The sequence below is a fragment of the Dendropsophus ebraccatus genome, chromosome 2, assembly GCF_027789765.1.
Source record: "Dendropsophus ebraccatus isolate aDenEbr1 chromosome 2, aDenEbr1.pat, whole genome shotgun sequence".
Lineage (NCBI taxonomy): Eukaryota > Metazoa > Chordata > Amphibia > Anura > Hylidae > Dendropsophus > Dendropsophus ebraccatus.
Window position 1 is genome coordinate 156,911,534 of NC_091455.1, and position 19,169 is coordinate 156,930,702.

Below are 19,169 nucleotides of genomic sequence, written 5' to 3' on the forward strand. Positions count from 1 at the left end.
ATGCCCTACGGGAGTATCTGTGCCCTAACTTTGCACCACCCCTCTGTCCCTGCTCCCCACCCTTTTCATCATAAGGAATGCCACTGGAACATTTTCTCCATGCTGAACATTTGCACGGGTGTCTTAACAATCCAGCCCATGTGCGGTCCTCTCACAGTTGAAGAATAGGAGGCAATCTGTCTGGAGCATTCCTAATGATGAGGAGGGCGGGGAGGAGAGACAGAGAGGTTGTGCCAGCCTTATGCATACACAATGCAGGCCACTCCGGTAGAGCACGGGGCTGGCAGTTTAAAAGTTGTCTTTTAGCACAATAACTGCATCACCTGCCAAACGGACCGCAGGACAGATCTTGGATTAAAAGCAGCTATCTGAAGGTACAAGCGGTTTGGGGGGGTCAGATTGTGGGTACAGAGTCGCTTTAAGGAAACAGAGCAAACAGCTCTGTCAGTAATACACAAACAGGTACTTTCTACCTTACTTCTGTGGCACATCATACTACTCCCATGTAGAGATGAGCGAACATGCTTGTTTGAGCTCACTATTCGCTCAAGTATCAGGGTACTCAAAAGTACTTGATACTTGAACGAATACCTCATGGTGCTTGAATAAAATTGATTGCAGTGATTGGCCTGCTTCATCAGGTGATTTGGGTGTGTATAAACCCAAGTCTCCAGATGCTCGACTCAGTTGCCTGCTGTTAGTTGTGAGGAAGCGCTGCTGGAGCAGGGAAAGAGTTATGGCTACTGCACACTACTGAAATACGTCCACTCCGCAAGGCATTGTCCATGCACGGATGTGTTTCTGCAAACATGTGCATCAGCCCTTAGCGTATGCGTAGTGTGTTTAGTAAGGTAGGCAGTTAGGTCCATCAAACACCCAACAGGTCCATCAAACACCCAAGCAGTCTGAACCCCCTGAATGTTTCTCTTGCCCACACACAATGTCCACCTTCTGTTCAGACACTTCTCTCCATATAAAAGAACGTTTGAATGGGGAGTTCAAACCCCTCACATTTAGTGAGAGAAGATTAAGTCCCAAATAAAGTAACAAAAAACACACACAGTGCAATAAAACATTAAACAATGTTCAAGACAGATATAGAAAATTTGGCATCATTCGGGGGCCATATTAGGGGCTGTCACTTTTAAGTCACACTATCATGAGACTAAAGAGATCATCTACTTCATACCTACTGTAGGGATCTTCCCGGGGGATGGTGTGTTAGGACACAGTTCAGGCAGCAAACTTGGACTTAAAAACAGCTTTGGTGTTTATTTGTAGCATAAACGGTCCAGCAACATAAATACAGCAACACTGTGCATTGATAATAAAACAAAACAAAAAGGTCTTGCCCGTCTGGGCACTTACTAACACAGGTCACCTATCTGTCACTTCCATAGGCGGTATCGTGGAGTGTGAATAGGCCCCAGCAGTGATAGAACTCCTTGCTCCCAGGAAACACAGCATGCAGGCTGTTCACCCTGGCTGAGAGCAATCTCCTCTAGCTCTGTGGAGCTTTTACCCTGCTGCAGGCTTAACAAGGCACACCTGCCTGCAATACCCGAACTGGACCGGGGGAGGGGAATGGCAGGTCCCACTACCAACCTACCCACCATTCCAGTAAATCCAGGCCCGGAACATGGAAAAACCCCTCAGCAGCATAACACTGCTGAGTGACAGATCTCACCTGGATTCACCATCTCACCATATGCCTTAGCCTGGGTGAGATGTACCTCCCCTCAAATACTTCTCCAGTGACATGTCTACACTACTTACAGAGATGCTTATCTAGCCAGTGTCATTTCTTTGCCATTCAGGGTCCATTAGTTTCAGATTGGATTTTGAAAGATGTTGTGGAAGGGGTCAGTTAGAGGAATTTCACAGGCTTTGAGGAACCCCTCTGATGGTGTTTTAATAGCATAAACCGTGCTGTAGAGCACTGAGCTTTTTTGGAGTGATAGGACCAAGCTCCCTTTGCGTTTGTAGTGTAGCTGTGGGGAGATCAGCAAACAATTTCAGCTTGGAGTAGGGGTTCGGTAAGGGTTGTTGCTGCCGGGCAGCAATCATGAGCTTATCTTTGGTCTGAAAAAAAAAACGTAAATCTAGCAAGCACATCCCTGGAAGGGTTTCAATATACTGTTAAACTCCTTTCATAGTGACATTTTAAATGCATTTTACATTTCCTTCATCAATGTATTAGGCATCACTATGTTGTTTTCCTGGAACTCTGCAAATGCGTCCCTGTCTTGTCTCTTTACTATACCTCCAATGCTAGGAGCATTGTTTTCCTCTGAAGCGGGCCCCAGGTTCAAGTTGGAGCCTTTGTTTCTGCTTGGCTGTAGTGGTAGGCGACAGGTCATCATTGTGGGGCGACAGCAATGACTGGAAACAAGATCTGGAGTCAGTCGACAAGTTTAGCTGTAAAGATAAAAGGCTGTACTCCATGCCACAATTTTAAAGGCTGGCATTTTCTCCTGCTGAGGTGTGGAAACCGGAGCACTAGTATTTGGCTCACTGGGGCTAGGACTGCTGCCATAGAGGAGGTTGGGGAGATGCTATGTCAGAAGGTGGTCGGGAGCCCAAGTTCCTTATTAAGATTGCGCTACAGGTGCCATCTTTGTACTCCATCTCTGATACATCTGTCTTTTAGAGTACAGAAAGCAGTTTACGTATAGAACTGCATAAAAACAACAGGTTGAACATACAAAACCAATCTAAGGCTAGGTTCACACTGCGTTTTCAGCATCCGTTTAACGGATCCGTTTTTTTTAACGTCCAGAAAAATAGGGTCAGCAACGTTTTTTGGTCCGTTTTGGTCCGCCAAAAAAAACGGATCCGTTTTTTTTTATAATGGAAGTCAATGGAAAAACGGATGCACACAAATGAATCCGTTTTTTGCAATCTGTTTTTCATGCGTTTTTTGCAAAAAACGGATGCGTTAAACGGATGCTGAAAACGCAGTGTGAACCTAGCCTAACCGACATAAAACCCATACATGTCAGATACAAGTTAAAATCTGTTTTGTGAAATTTGCAAAGTTTAGTGTCCTACAGCCCTTATATATAGAACAAGCATAAGTTATAGATCATGTCCATTCAAACGACCCATCTATGGGGGAGATTTATCAAAGGGTGCAAAATTTAGACTGGTGCAAACTGCCCACAGCAACCAATCACAGTTCCTCTTTCCTTTCAGCACTGCCTAAAGCTGAGCTGTGATTGGTTGCTGTGGGCAGTTTGCACCAGTCTAAATTTTACAGCCTTTGATAAATCTCCCCCTATATGTCTAGAGAGAATTCAGGAACATCTGTGACGGAATTCCTTTGAATTTGCTTGGGCACTTCCTTTTTATATAAACCCCTCTTTCCACTCTAATCACTACATTCATTCTATATTTAAACTCTCGCACATCAGGAGGTCCCAAATTAGTCCATTTTGATGCTATGGTCTTCCTTGTCTAGTTTAATATTCGTTGAATTCCCAATGCAGTGTGATCATCTATTTGTAAGTTGCCCAGGAGACCTAGGACACAATGGGAGGCATTTATTAAGTCCGGGGTTTTTTACGCCGGACATAAAAATGCCCCCGCAGCTCCGGCGCTACGGAGATTTATGTAGAGGCGGACTGCCTCTACATAAATCCCGTGCACGCCGTTACGCACCGCCAAAAACCTACGCCAGCTGAGGACTGGAGTAGGTTTTCGGCGTACATTTCCGCACCTTTTCCGCCCCCTTTCCGCCCCCTGGCGTACTCGGCGGAAAGTGCCGATTTGCGAATATTTTATTCGCAAATCGGCCATTTGCGTATAAAAAAATACGCAAATCGGCACTTTCCGCCGGATGATACATGTGGCCCAATGTCTAAGGGCCCTATTCCGCCGGACGATTATCGTTCAGATTATCGTTAAATCGTTCGAATCTAAACGATAATCGGTCGGTTGAAATGCAGTTAACGATTAACGACCGAACGAGAAATCATTGATCGCTTTATAAGACCTGGACCTATTTTTATCGCTGCTCGTTCGCAAATCGTTCGCATTAAATAAGACGTTGTTCGGTCTTTCGCAGTAGATACGAACGCAATAGCGAAGAAATAGCGAAGAAAAAACTATCGCAAATACGATCATAAGTAACGATTATCGTTCCATGGAAATAGCGGTCGTTTGAGATCGTTAATCGTTAACGATTATGTGAACCATAATCGTCTGGTGGAATAGGGCCCTAAGTGTGAGACTCAACAAAATGCCAAACACATCTTATATTACTCCAATAATGCCTTTCCAACATGTCTCCAGCTCCCTACAGCTCCAAAACGTATGCAGAATCAGAATTTGGTCTATACCCTATTTTGTGAAGCATATACAGAGTATTGTATACCCTATGTAGTAAGAATAAGTGGGACATATGCTGGGCCTCAAACAGTAAAAGAGTCTTTTTAAGAGAAAGCAGCCCATTCCTTTCCGCTTTGTCTAGGCCTCCTATTCCAATTGTCCCTGACCATTAGGGTCTGTAGGCTAATATGTGCACTCAAGAGCTCATTATAAACAACCGTAATAGTGCCTTGATCAAAAATTTTCAGGGGGTCACCACTAGGACCTTTCCACCAATTATAAGAAAGGTTGCCACCAGGCTCTCATGCTAATTTTTTAAAGCTTTAGCATGAGGCCCTCCTTTATGTGTAATGAACAGTATATGGGATCACCTCTCTACTTTAAACCTTTGCCAGTTCTTGTACTTGGTGCATTGGCTTCATGAGTCTATTTGCCATACTTCAAAATGTAAACAGGACCCTGTCACGCACACGAAATATGGTGGTTTTGGTGGTTTCCCTACAGGAGCCACCCCTTGGCTGAGCCCTTCCTAGAGGGATATCTGGCTAGTCCAGTGTTTTGAGATTCTTAAATTAGGCTCAACAGGCTCTTTTTTTTGCATATTTGTATTTCCCAGGGAGCAATGCACCTAGGATTTCACTGTATTGAGCGCTTTTGCCAGCAGCCGTCAGTGTTATCTTTGGCTGGTCTCCCTGTGATCAGTGATCTGTTTCCCGTATGGCTCTACTAGGCATTGCTCCCACCTAGCCAGAATCCTGTTTAACACTGATGAGGGGCAACACCCCGAAACAGCTGTCTGTGGATGGATACCTGGCCTTGGTTTTTCCCTTGTCATTACATTGACTTATAGGGCCCCTTAATATGATGGTTTTGGTTGTTTCCCTACAGAAGCCACCCTTTGGCTCGGCCCTTCCCGAGAGGGATATCTGGCTAGTCCTGTGTTTTGAGACTCTTAACTGAGACTCCACAGGCTCTTTTTATTTGCACACACATGCAATGACAGATACCAATTCGTGTAGTTTGAGTTTGCCTTCATCCATGGAGTCTATGGTTGTCAGAGAACAAGACTGAAACGAAGGTGAGAGATGGGACAGCTTTTAAGTGGTTTAGGAGTATTTTTTTTCTTTTCCTTTTTGTTCTCTCTACAAATAAATGTACAGTAAAGAGTGTTTCCTAACTTTTTTCCCAATTGGACTTTATTTTGGGGTGTTTACACAATATTGTCAGTCTGTAAAAGTGGCTTAGTTCAGAGATGAGGGAGTCTTTGATACATCCATGCACGCTCCCCCTGCTGTGCCAATCCATTACTTTATGGGATTTTTAGGTGCACCAGACAACCTCTCCTCTGCCAAGTAGGAGGCCTCTGAAAAAAGTACTTAAAGTGTCACTGTCTTTTAATTTAATTTTTTTTCCACAAATCAATAGTACAGGTGTTTTTAAGAAATGTTGTTATTGGGGTTTATTAGCTGAAAAATGCTTGTTTATCATGAAAAAGCAGTTTAAAGCTCTCCCCCCTGTCTTCATGGTTGTCTAAGGAGAGGGGAGTGGTGGAGGGAGATGAGGCACAAAAACAGGACAACAAAGAGTTAATTTACAGCTACATCACCGGCTATCACTGCACTGACCTCTCTGACCTCTGAATACAGCTTTCATGCACCTCCTTGCTGTGTAATCATTTGTTCTCTGCTCTCTGCTGCTGACTAATCTCCGTCCCCCCGTCCAATTGATTTTAATGGGGTTTGTTTCTAGAATCGAGCACTCGAGCAATGAAAAATAATGAACTCAGTAGCGAGCATTTAAGTAATTTAGTACTCACTCATCTCTATTTAGCATAACAGGGCAGGATGTTGCAATCACACGTCGCTCCCTCAGTAAGGGTAAAAAAAACACACCGGATCCGCAGCGAATTTAACGCTGCAAATTCACAGCGAAATCTGCTGCGGATCCCTTGCCTGTCATTTTCAATGAGAATACATTGAAACCTGGCTGTTCATAATATTAAAAAGTCATAAAGTCCGGTGGCTTTACATGGGGTGATTATCAGCCAAATGTTTATGGGTCATCTGATCAGCGTATGGCGTGTCATACAACGATAAGCACATACACTGATGTCATACACTGATGGAAATGTCTACACTGATGGAGTGACCCAGAAGCCCTGCAGAGATAGGAGACAGGGCACTTTTTAACAAAATAGAGACAGGGTGAGAAAACCAGTGAAGTGACAACTTTATGGCTTTGAGGGATAGTCTGGCCAAGGATATTTTACACCCTCGGGTATATAGTTTAGAGCAGTCAAACTCTGGCCCACGATGCCAGGATTTGTGACCCGCCAAGGAAATTTTCCTTAAGCTGGCCCACAGGACAGGTGCACGGACCGCCCAGATTATAAGAGTACAGGGGAGTCGGAGAGGTGGTCAGTCTGCTGTCAGTCTCTGCCAGCGTAAAGTGGCAGCATTACGTTAACTTGTGAGCAGCTGATGATCTTGCTGCTTCCTCTGGCCCAGGCTATTTTACTCCCCTGGGTATAGACTATATCCCCTGGGGCAGGGCAGCCATCAGGAATTTCAGGGCCCCATAGAGCTGAAGTGTCTGGGCCCCCCATTAACAAAAGAATCTGAGACGTATCTTTGACTGACGTCTCCGGAGCGGTGTGCAGAGGCAGATGCCACTGGAAGATTGTTTTTTTTCGGATATGTCTCACACCAGCCAATTTCCATGCACAAGCCCTATTATATAAGTACGGATACGCACATATTAGAGCTGCCAGTTTCCAGTTACCTGCATTGCATTTTCTAGGTGACTAGGAATGAGGCGGATCTATTACACTGTTTACAGCCGCCCAGCTCTTGGACCACTGCTCTGCCTACAGACCACCCTCCAAGAATGATTGGCAGCTGGCTGTGCAGGATTTCAATATAGCCAAAGATGAGCTGGCTGTCAATCGTTTTCGGAAGCAGCAGCATAATGGCGGAGCCATAATTCAAGAGCAGGGTGGGCACAGTACCACAGACCCACCTGACACTGTCACAAACAATGATAAAGGTCCCTACACTGACCAAATATCAGAGACTGCCAGTTACCATGTGACTCATGCATCTGCAGGACAAGAAAATAGAGTTACATTGCCATGAGTGGATGAGACTCCACACGTATCGTCTCACTAAGTCATAAACTAAATTGAGTCCATTATTTACACAGTATCGCAATAATAATTTACAATGACTCTACAAACCTGTGTGCGGTCAGTGTACAAGCGCCATGGGGAGATTTATCAAACATGGTGTGAAGTGACACTGGCTCAGTTGCCCCTAGCAACCAATCAGATTCCACCTTTCATTCCTCACAGACTCTTTGGAAAATGAAAGGTGGAATCTGATTGGTTGCCGGGGGCAACTGAGCCAGTTTCACTTTACACCATGTCTGATAAATCTCCCCCAATGCTTCTAAATGTGTCATCCGTATATTCCCACAATATCGGGGAATTGGTCAATGCCCCCCAAAAAGATGGTGCTCTTTAAACTGTATATGCATGTATCAGACTCAAAGCATGTCCAAGGGCAATAATAATGATACATCAGACCAGAATATGGTGCATATGAGAACATAAAATATAATGAATAAACCATTCAAGGCACAATTATATGTAGCAGGTAGGGATATCACCAGAATTTTGCGTTTCATACCGACATCATCTTTTTTATTTCGATGCTTGATACTAGGGATGGTCCGAACCTGAACTCTCGGTAATGATTTCCGCTGTCTGGCTGCTCCGTGCAGCAGGTGGATACAGCCGGAGGACCCCCTGGAAAACTGGGATACAGTCATAGCCATAGGCACATAGCCATAGCCATAGTGCACAAGAGGGTATGCTGGGAGTATGCGAGGGACAGCAGGCTACTGTGACTGTTCCAGGGGAGGATGGGAGTGGACCTGGGGTGCGAGCGATCGCTGGCTGCAGCGGCAGATCCAAGAGGGAGATGCGAGGGACAGCAGGCTACTGTGACTGTTCCAGGGGAGGATGGGAGTGGACCTGGGGTGCGAGCGATCGCTGGCTGCAGCGGCAGATCCAAGAGGGAGATGATAGGGGACGGGACCGCAATGGTTAAATGATCGTGGGCCACAGTCATCAGCAGTGGTGGACGCTTCATATGCAGCAGACCCTTGCTGCATATGAAGCTGCTCAGGAGCGGTTAAATGCCGCTGTCCGTTGTGACAGCGACATGCGCACTGTAAAAGGATCCTGGATGCGGAATTTGGTCATTGGGTTCTTTTGTTTGTTATGGAACCAAGTATCATGCTTATAGTAAGTTTTCTGTATGTATAATAAAGCTATACATGTTTTTGCTGAGTTTGCTTGGATATGCATTCTTTGCACTTTGCTCCTGCTTGTGTATACACATGTATATCATCCATCCATCATACACACACATACACATGTATATCATACATCCATCATACACACACATACACATGTATAAGATACATCCATCATACACACACATACACATGTATATTATCCATCCATCATACACACACATACACATGTATATCATCCATCCATCATACACACACATGTATATCATCCATCCATCATACACACACATACACATGTATATCATCCATCCATCATACACACAACACATACACATGTATATCATCCATCCATCATACACACAACACATACATATGTATATCATCCATCCATCATACACACACATACACATGTATATCATCCATCCATCATACACACAACACATACATATGTATATCATCCATCCATCATACACACACAACACATGTAACAGTATATCATCCATCCATCATACATACACATGCACATGTATATCATCCATCCATTATACATACACATGTATATCATCCATCCATCATACACACACATACACATGTATATCATACACCCATCATACACACCCAACACATGCTGTATACACTACAGTCACACTTTACACAGATTTATGCACTTATGCTCAATACATATTTACATCCATGATCCATACTACTGACATATACACACACACACACACACACACACACACTATACTTACTCAGCAGGGAAGCTACAGGGGGTCCATGTGGTGCAGGTCTCAGCTTCAGCTCTTCTCCTCACAGCCGCTCCGGGCCCCTCCCCCTCTTCTGTCTCGGCATCATAGAGAGCAGGAAGCTAGCAGAGAAAGTAGTGAGTGTGTGGGGGAGGGGCCCGGGGGAGTGGGGAGGGGGCCCTGCTTGTGTCTACACCTCCCTGTCATCCTTCTTTCCTGTCTCTTTATAGTACGATTACTGTATAGAGCAGGGGTACTCAACAACTTTTAGTGAAGGTCCACTTACCGGGGTCTATTGTCAGGTGAAGGTCCGAGCTGAACATCAGTAGGAAACGTGTTTTGTTACTTTGTCACAAACGTTCAACTATTTATATACAGAATTGCTGCTTATTAGCGGGAAAACTGGCATTTTTTTCTCTCTCACCAGGCCTTTGATATTAGGTACAAAGGGGGTGACTGCCCTGGTAGTATATAGCCCCCCTGTTGCTCCCCCAGTAGTGTATAGCCCCCCCCTGTCCGCTCTCCCTCAGTAGTATATAGCCCCCTGTTGCTCCCCCAGTAGTATATAGCCCCCCTGTGCGCTCTCCCCCTGTAGTATATAGCCCCCTGTGAGCTCCCCCCAGTAGTATATAGCCTCCCCGTGCACTCTCCCCTGTAGAACATAGCCCCCTGTGAGCTCCCCCCAGTAGTATATAGCCCCCCTGTGCGCTCTCCCCCTGTAGTATATAGCCCCCTGTGCGCTGTCCCCCAGTAGTATATAGCCCCCTGTGAGCTCCCCCCAGTAGTATATAGCCCCCCTGTGCTCTCCCCCTGTAATATATAGCCCCCTGTGAGCTCCCCCCAGTAGTATATAGCCCCCGTGAGCTCCCCCCAAGTAGTATATAGCCCCCCTTTGAGCTCCCCCCTGTAGTATATAGCCCCCTGTGAGCTCCCCCTGTAGTATATAGCCCCCTGTGAGCTCCCCCCAGTAGTATATAGCGCCCCTGTGCTCTCCCCCCAGTAGTATATAGCCCCCTGTGAGGTCCCCCCCAGTAGTATATAGCCCCCCTTGTGCTTTCCCCCTGTAGTATATAGCCCCTGTGAGGTCCCCCTGTAGTATATAACCCCCTGTGCGCTCCCCCCAGTAGTATATAGCCCCCTCAGTAGTATATAGCCCCCTGTGCGCTCCCCCCTGTAGTATATAGCCCCCTGTGCGCTCCCCCCAGTAGTATATAGCCCCCTCAGTAGTATATAGCCCCCTGTGAGGTCCCCCCTGTAGTATATAGTCCACCTGTGCGCTCTCCCCTTGTAGATGCCCCCCAGACAGAAAAAAAAATAACAAAAACAACTCACCTAGCACCTCGTTCCCCGCTGCGGCTGTCTTCTTCTCTTCTCCTGTCGGCTCGGCCCCCGGCTGATACGCGCTCTCTAGGGATGTCCCGGGGATTCCCCAGCAGAGCGCGCATCAGTGACCTCAGCGTACGCCGCCGGCCTGTACTTCCGGGAAGGACAGGCCGGCAGTGTACACTGAGGTCTGTGGTGCGCGCTCTGCTGGGGAATCCCCGGGACATCCCCAGAGAGCGCATATCAGCCGGGGGCCGGACCGACACTGCCCCCAGCACTACAGGCGTACTGACATCTAAGGACAGTACGCCTATGGGGCGGGTGGGGAGCGGGACCTCCTAAACGCCCCGGGACGGACCGGATCCGGGGCGGTTAGGAGGTCTGACCAGGGGTCCGGACAGCTGGCCTCCGCGGTCCGGGTTCGGACCGCGGTCCGCCAGTTGAGGACCCCTGGTATAGAGACAGGGAGCTGCAGTGTGCGGTACAGCTGGCAGGAGTCTCTATGCAGGGAGGCTGAATGGCCGGGCCCCCCTGATTCCAGTTTTGCCTCGGGCCCCTGACAGCTGTACCGCCAATACTGCCCTGATGGCGGCCCGGCCCTGGGGTATACTGTGGCATTGGCCAGAAATGAGAGAACCAGTGAAGTGATTATAGCCTGGAGAGATATAGTCTGGCCTAGGCTGTTTTACACCCCCAGGTAAAGAGTTCAGCGATTGTAAAATTTTGGCATGAAAGCAATACATATGAAGAGGTCAACATATTATTTCTTTTTGCCCATGAATGTAACCTAGTGGTATTTCATTGCAGGAAAATACGCTATGCGAGACTTGGTGCACCGTCTTCCGGGAGGAAACAACTGCAACACATTAACTAACAAAACTATCTCTGATGATACTGTTACTGCCATCTGCTGCACTCTTCATGAAGTCATTACTAAGAATATGGAGAATGCTAAAGCCCTACGAGATGCAGGAGGCATTGAAAAATTAGTTGCAATTTCAAAAAGCAAGGGAGACAAGTAAGCTAACTTTCTGTTGTACATTTTACGGGGTTTTTTTTTCTCTTTTTAAACAAATGTTCTTGTCATAATATAACAATAAAATGTTTTTACTTTGCATAGGGTATACCCTCTGAAGTACCAACTTTAACCCCTTAGCGTCCCATGACCTTGTACGTGATGGCGACGCAAGGGGAGTTCAGAGAGGGGTCCTGCCTCTCCCGGCTGCTATGTGCAGCTGGAAAGCACCTCTATTAGCCCCTGCGCAGCCTTAGGCTAGGTTCAGACGCTGTAACTGTGCGGCTGTATTTTTTATGCGGCTGTAAATGTGCGGGTGAAACTCCGGCCGTGGGAAAAAATAGACATGCGGCTCAAAACATACGGTCATTTACTTGGAAATCTGGTTCAACTAAAAATAACAAATAAAATGTTAAGAAAGTGATGCAAACACCTCTGGATGCATCTGGGAAAGCAGGGAACACAGTTTACATGAATCGCTATTACCGGGGTTTGCGATCCTCTGCACTATAGCCGATGTCTCTCATGGTTAATATATTGAATTAATAAAACACATTTTCTTTGTAATAAAGTCCCTTTCATTGTTCAATAATTAAATGTAAACGATTCCATCATTTTGCAATTAAATATACTGTTAAAATAAATATATATATAAATAAATGTATATTTATATATATATTTATTTTTTGACAGTATATTTAATTGCACAATGATGGATTCGTTAGAATTAAATTATTGAACAAAGACACTGTATTTATTTCAACGAAAATGTGTTTTATTAATTAAATATTAATTAGTACAGGAAGCTCCATAAGCCGTTAATTCATATTCCCGGCAATAGAGCATTCTGTACTAATCATCACTTAACTTTAATTAAAACATCAAATGTTTCTTCTAATTATGTTATCACAATAGCATTATTAGAAGAAACATTTAGAATTATATGTGCGCTCAGCTGATTGGCTGTTCGGCTCAGCGCACATATAATTAGCGGGTCCGCAGCATAGTGACTTCATTGTGCTGCGGACCAGCGAAGAGGACACATCGGGGTGAGTATAAAGCTCTCCCCACCCCCTCCCCAACACTGCACCCCTCCCAGCAAGGAAGGGGAGTCACTTAACCCCTTCCTTGCTGGGATGGGTGCAGTCTGACATCAGTCTGGCCCCCAGGGGGTTAAGGGGGATGCAATACATCCTCCCTTAACCCCTTGGGGGCCAGACTGTAAGCAGCGATCTGTAAAGATGCTGCATACTGTAAGGAGCACAACACCGCTCACAATGATGGGTGTTGTGCTCCTGTTTGTGTTTTTTTTGTGTGTTTCTCCCTTTTTGTTTTTCAGATATCGGTATCCTGGGGATTACGTCGGATTCCATGGACTACGTAGATGACCAGCGATTGTTGTTTTAATTTTTTTAATAAAATGGTCAATGAGGGGTGTGGGGGTGTTTTTATTTGAATAAAAAAAATTTTAAACTTGTGTCTTGTCTTTATTTCTTTACTTTATAGACTTAGTAGTGGAAGCCGTCTAATAGACGGAATCCATTACTAAGTTGGGGCCTAGTGTTAGCCGGTATAAAATGGCTAACACTAACCCCCTATTATTACCCCAGTACCCAATGCCACCAGGGGTACTGGGAAGAGCCGGGTGCCAGTGGTCCCGGAGCATCAAAATTGGTGCTCCTGGACCGGGCGGCAGCGGGCTGGTAAGATTTAGGCTGGGGAGGGCCTAAACCAATGGCTCTTCCCACCCTGGTGTTACCAGGCTGCTGTCGTTTGGTTTTTAACCCGGCTGGTTATAAAAATAGAGGGGACCCTATGCGTTTTTTTTAAATTATTTATTTATTTAAAAAAAAAAACGCATAGGGTCCCCCTTATTTTTATAACCAGCCGGGTTAAAAACCAAACGACAGCAGCCTGGTAACACCAGGGTGGGAAGAGCCATTGGTTTAGGCCCTCCCCAGCCTAAATCTTACCAGCCTGCTGCCGCCCGGTCCAGGAGCGCCAATTTTGACGCTCCGGGACCACTGGCACCCGGCTCTTCCCAGTACCCCTGGTGGCATTGGGTACTGGGGTAATAATAGGGGGTTAGTGTTAGCCATTTTATACCGGCTAACACTAGGCCCCAACTTAGTAATGGATTCCGTCTATTAGACGGCTTCCACTACTAAGTCTATAAAGTAAAGAAATAAAGACAAGACACAAGTTTAAAATTTTTTTTATTCAAATAAAAACACCCCCACACCCCTCATTGACCATTTTATTAAAAAAATTAAAACAACAATCGCTGGTCATCTACGTAGTCCATGGAATCCGACGTAATCCCCAGGATACCGATATCTGAAAAACAAAAAGGGAGAAACACACAAAAAAAACACAAACAGGAGCACAACACCCATCATTGTGAGCGGTGTTGTGCTCCTTACAGTATGCAGCATCTTTACAGATCGCTGCTTACAGTCTGGCCCCCAAGGGGTTAAGGGAGGATGTATTGCATCCCCCTTAACCCCCTGGGGGCCAGACTGATGTCAGACTGCACCCATCCCAGCAAGGAAGGGGTTAAGTGACCCCCCTTTCTTGCTGGGAGGGGTGCAGTGCTGGGGAGGGGGTGGGGAGAGCTTTATACTCACCCCGATGTGTCCTCTTCGCTGGTCCGCAGCACAATGAAGTGACTGTACTGCAGACCGGCTCATTATATGTGCGCTCAGCCGAACAGCCAATCAGCTGAGCGCACATATAATTCTAAATGTTTCTTCTAATAATGCTATTGTGATAACATAATTAGAAGAAACATTTGATGTTTTAATTAAAGTTAAGTGATGATTAGTACAGAATGCTCTATTGCCGGCATATGAATTAATGGCTTATGGAGCTTCCTGTACTAATTAATATTTAATTAATAAAACACATTTTCGTGGAAATAAATTCAGTTTGGGTGTTCAATAATTTAATTCTAACGAATCCATCATTGTGCAATTAAATATACTGTCAAAAAATAAATATATAGATAAATATACATTTATTTATATATCTATTTATTTAAACAGTATATTTAATTGCAAAATGATGGATTCGTTAGAAATAAATTATTGAACAACGAAAGTGTCTTTATTACAAAGAGAATGTGTTTTATTAATTTAATATATTAACTATTAGAGGCATCGGCATTCGGCATCATTGCCGGCTATTTTTGAAGTACTCCTTACGGACCGCCTGTCAGTCCTCGGCCGCATGTCCAGCCGCAAACAATGGTCTTGTTCATTTTTACGGGTCCGTTTACGATCGGGCCGTAGATTCAGACATAGTGTGCACTGTGCAGCCGCATATCCTATACTTCCAAGCATACACACGAACCACCAAAAATACCGCCGCACAATTACAGCCGCAAATACAGCCGCACAGTTACAGCGTCTGAACCTGGTCTTATCACCATGCAGTTATGAATATGCATAGTGGGCGGGACGGCAGGGGGTGGGCTGGGTGGTGTGTGGCAATGCTCTCCGACCCCGAGCAGCGCCCTTAATGCTCTTATGCTAGTAATTGGCATAAGAGCACAGGGGAGGACAGGGCTTAAAGTAATAATGATATACTACTGACATACTCAGCTACTGCAGCATATCAGCAGGTTCTCTGTGCCGCTTTAAAGGGTTAATGAAATGTAGTACTAACTAGCAGTGTTTTATGTATTTTATTTTTGTTTTGTTGAGATTTAAGATTTACCTCTATAGAATAAAAACAATCAATTTAATTCTTTTGGGAGACTGGTTGGAGACACAAAATCATTGAAAAAATTGTCATAGAAAATTACAGTCTCCATGAGAAGATGGACTGCTAGGGCAGGCTACACAGCGACTTTGGTCGCACAGCCCAGGAATCACGTTACATAGCGCAACTGTGATTCCACAATCACAAAAAATGCATTCTTCCCAGACACAGCTTTTTTGTGTAATTTTTTTGGCCTCCATATTTTTGCCAGAGAGGAGGAAAAAAAGACACAGACAAAAATGGCATTTCTCAAAATTTTATTGACTAACAATAACGTTTTTGCTCAAAAAGTTTTTGAGTGGGAAAAACATATGAAACATAAACAATTGGAAAAACAATCTTAATGAATAGCTATTACCAGCAGTTTTTTTTCCATTGCATTTATTGCATTGACAATGGCTTCAACCATATGCCATTGGCTTCAACTGCCATTTTACAGCTAAAAAAGAATTCTCAAAATACTGTTTGCAAATATAGCCCCAGTCCTGTTCTGTACAGTTAAGGCCATGTTCATACACTGTCTTTTTTAGTAAAATAGCACCTGTAATTTGGTACCCAAAATAGCAACCATTATTTTCAGTCTTTAATAATTTTCATTAAAGCCTATGGAAACAACGGCCACTAGTCCACACTAATGGCGTGGTTGTTTACAACATTGTTCAAGGCGTTTATTAGAGGCCATTATTTAGCAAACAATGGTCGTTATTTTAACCCCTTAAGGACAGAGCCTGAAATGGCCTTAATGACAGAGACAAATTTTATGAATATGACCAGTGTCACTTTATTCATTAATAACTTCGGGATGCTTTTACCTATCCGGCTGATTCTGAGATTGTTTTCTCGTGACATATTGTACTTTACATTTCTGGTAAATTGGAGTCGATACTCATAACGAATCTTTATGAAAAAAACCCAAATAATGTGAAAAAATGTGAAAAACTGCATTTTTCCAACTTTGAAACTTTTTTGCGTATACAGAAAGTGGTTATACCACATACATTATATATTAAATAGCATTAGCAACATGTCCACTTTATGTTGGCGGCATTTATTAAACAATCTTTCATTTTTTTTAGACAATAGGAAGCTTAAAACATTAGCAGCAAATTTCCAAATTTTCAGTAAAATTTCAAAATCAGATATTTTTAGGGACCTGTTCAGGTGGGGGCTCGGTTCACACGTTGTAAGAGTGCGGCTGTATGTGCGGCTGTAATTGTGCGGCGGTATTTTTGATGGTTCGTGTGTATGCTGGGAAGTATAGGATATGCGGCTGCACAGTGCACACTATCTCTGAATCTACGGCCCTATCGTAAACGGACCCGTAAAAAATGAACAAGACCATTGTTTGCGGCTGGACATGCGGCCGTGGATTGACAGGCGGTCCGTACGGAGTACTTCAAAAATAGCCGGCAATGATGCCGAATGCCGATGCCTCTAATAGTTAATATATTAAATTAATCAAAGACATTTTATTTGTAATCAAGACACTTTCGTTGATCAATAATTTATTTCTAACGAATCCATCATTTTGCAATTAAATATACTGTTAAAAAAATAGATATATAAATAAATGTATATTTATCTATATATTTATTTTTTGACAGTATATTGAATTGCACAATGATGGATTCGTTAGAATTAAATTATTGACCAACGAAACTGAATTTATTTCCAAGAAAATGTGTTTTATTCATTAAATATTAATTAGTACAGGAAGCTCTATAAGCCGTGAATTCATATGCCGGCAATAGAGCATTCTGTACTAATCATCACTTTACTTTAATGAAAACATCAAATGTTTCTTCTAATTATGTTATGACAATAGCATTATTAGAAGAAACATTTAGAATTATATGTGCGCTCAGCTGATTGGCTGTTCGTCTGAGCGCACATATAATGAGCCGGTCCGCAGTACAGTGACTTCATTGTGCTGCGGACCAGCGAAGAGGACACATCGGGGTGAGTATAGAGCTCTCCCCACCCCCTCCCCGGCACTGCACCCCTCCCAGCAAGGAAGGGGGGTCACTTAACCCCTTCCTTGCTGGGATGGGTGCAGTCTGACATCAGTCTGGCCCCCCGGGGGTTAAGGGGGATGCAGTACATCCTCCCTTAACCCCTTGGGGGTCAGACTGTAAGCAGCGATCTGTAAAGATGCTGCATACTGTAAGGTGCACAACACCGCTCACAATGATGGGTGTTGTGCTCCTGTTTGTGTGTTTTGTGTGTTTCTCCCTTTTTGTTTTTCAGATATCGGTATCCTGTGGATTACGTCGGATTCCATGGACTACGTCGATGACCAGCGGTTGTTCTTTGAATTTTTTTTAATAAAATGGTCAATGAGGGGTGTGGGGGTGTTTTTATTTGAATAAAAAAATTTGTAAACTTGTGTCTTGTCTTTACTTTATAGACTTAGTAGTGGAAGCCGTCTAATAGACGGAATCCATTACTAAGTTGGGGCCTAGTGTTAGCCGGTATAAAATGGCTAACACTAGCCCCCCCCATTATTACCCCAGTACCCAATGCCACCAGGGGTACTGGGAAGAGCCGGGTGCCAGTGGTCCCGGAGCGTCAATATTGGCGCTCCTGGACCGGGCGGCAGCAGGCTGGTAAGATTTAGGCTGGGGAGGGCCTAAACCAATGGCTCTTCCCACCCTGGTGTTACCAGGCTGCTGTCGTTTGGTTTTTAACCCGGCTGGTTATAAAAATAGGGGGGACCCTATGCGTTTTTTTTTTAAATAAATAAATAATTAAAAAAAAACGCATAGGGTCCCCCCTATTTTTATAACCAGCCGGGTTAAAAACCAAACGACAGCAGCCTGGTAACACCAGGGTGGGAAGAGCCATTGGTTTAGGCCCTCCCCAGCCTAAATCTTACCAGCCTGCTGCCGCCCGGTCCAGGAGCGCCAATATTGACGCTCCGGGACCACTGGCACCCGGCTCTTCCCAGTACCCCTGGTGGCATTGGGTACTGGGGTAATAATGGGGGGTTAGTGTTAGCCATTTTATACCGGCTAACACTAGGCCCCAACTTAGTAATGGATTCCGTCTATTAGACGGCTTCCACTACTAAGTCTATAAAGTAAAGAAATAAAGACAAGACACAAGTTTACAAATTTTTTATTCAAATAAAAACACCCCCACAACCCTCATTGACCATTTTATTAAAAAAAAAATTCAAAGAACAACCGCTGGTCATCGACGTAGTCCATGGAATCCGACGTAATCCCAGGATACCGATATCTGAAAAACAAAAAGGGAGAAACACACAAAACACACAAACAGGAGCACAACACCCATCATTGTGAGCGGTGTTGTGCTCCTTACAGTATGCAGCATCTTTACAGATCGCTGCTTACAGTCTGACCCCCAAGGGGTTAAGGGAGGATGTACTGCATCCCCCTTAACCCCCGGGGGGCCAGACTGATGTCAGACTGCACCCATCCCAGCAAGGAAGGGGTTAACTGACCCCCCCTTCCTTGCTGGGAGGGGTGCAGTGCCGGGGAGGGGGTGTGGAGAGCTCTATACTCACCCCGATGTGTCCTCTTCGCTGGTCCGCAGCACAATGAAGTGACTGTACTGCGGACCGGCTCATTATATGTGCGCTCAGCCGAACAGCCAATCAGCTGAGCGCACATATAATTCTAAATGTTTCTTCTAATAATGTTATTGTCATAACA

General features: G+C 44.7%; 1 protein-coding gene across 1 annotated transcript in view; it reads left to right on the forward strand.

Annotated features, from left to right (window-relative positions):
- The window catches only part of CTNND2 (catenin delta 2), an 891,951-nt gene that overhangs the window by 797,874 nt on the left and 74,908 nt on the right, over window positions 1–19,169 (forward strand). The window contains exon 17 of the mRNA XM_069958560.1: window positions 11,523–11,733. Coding sequence (XP_069814661.1) covers window positions 11,523–11,733 — 211 coding nt within the window. The remainder of the gene's footprint in view (window positions 1–11,522; window positions 11,734–19,169) is intronic.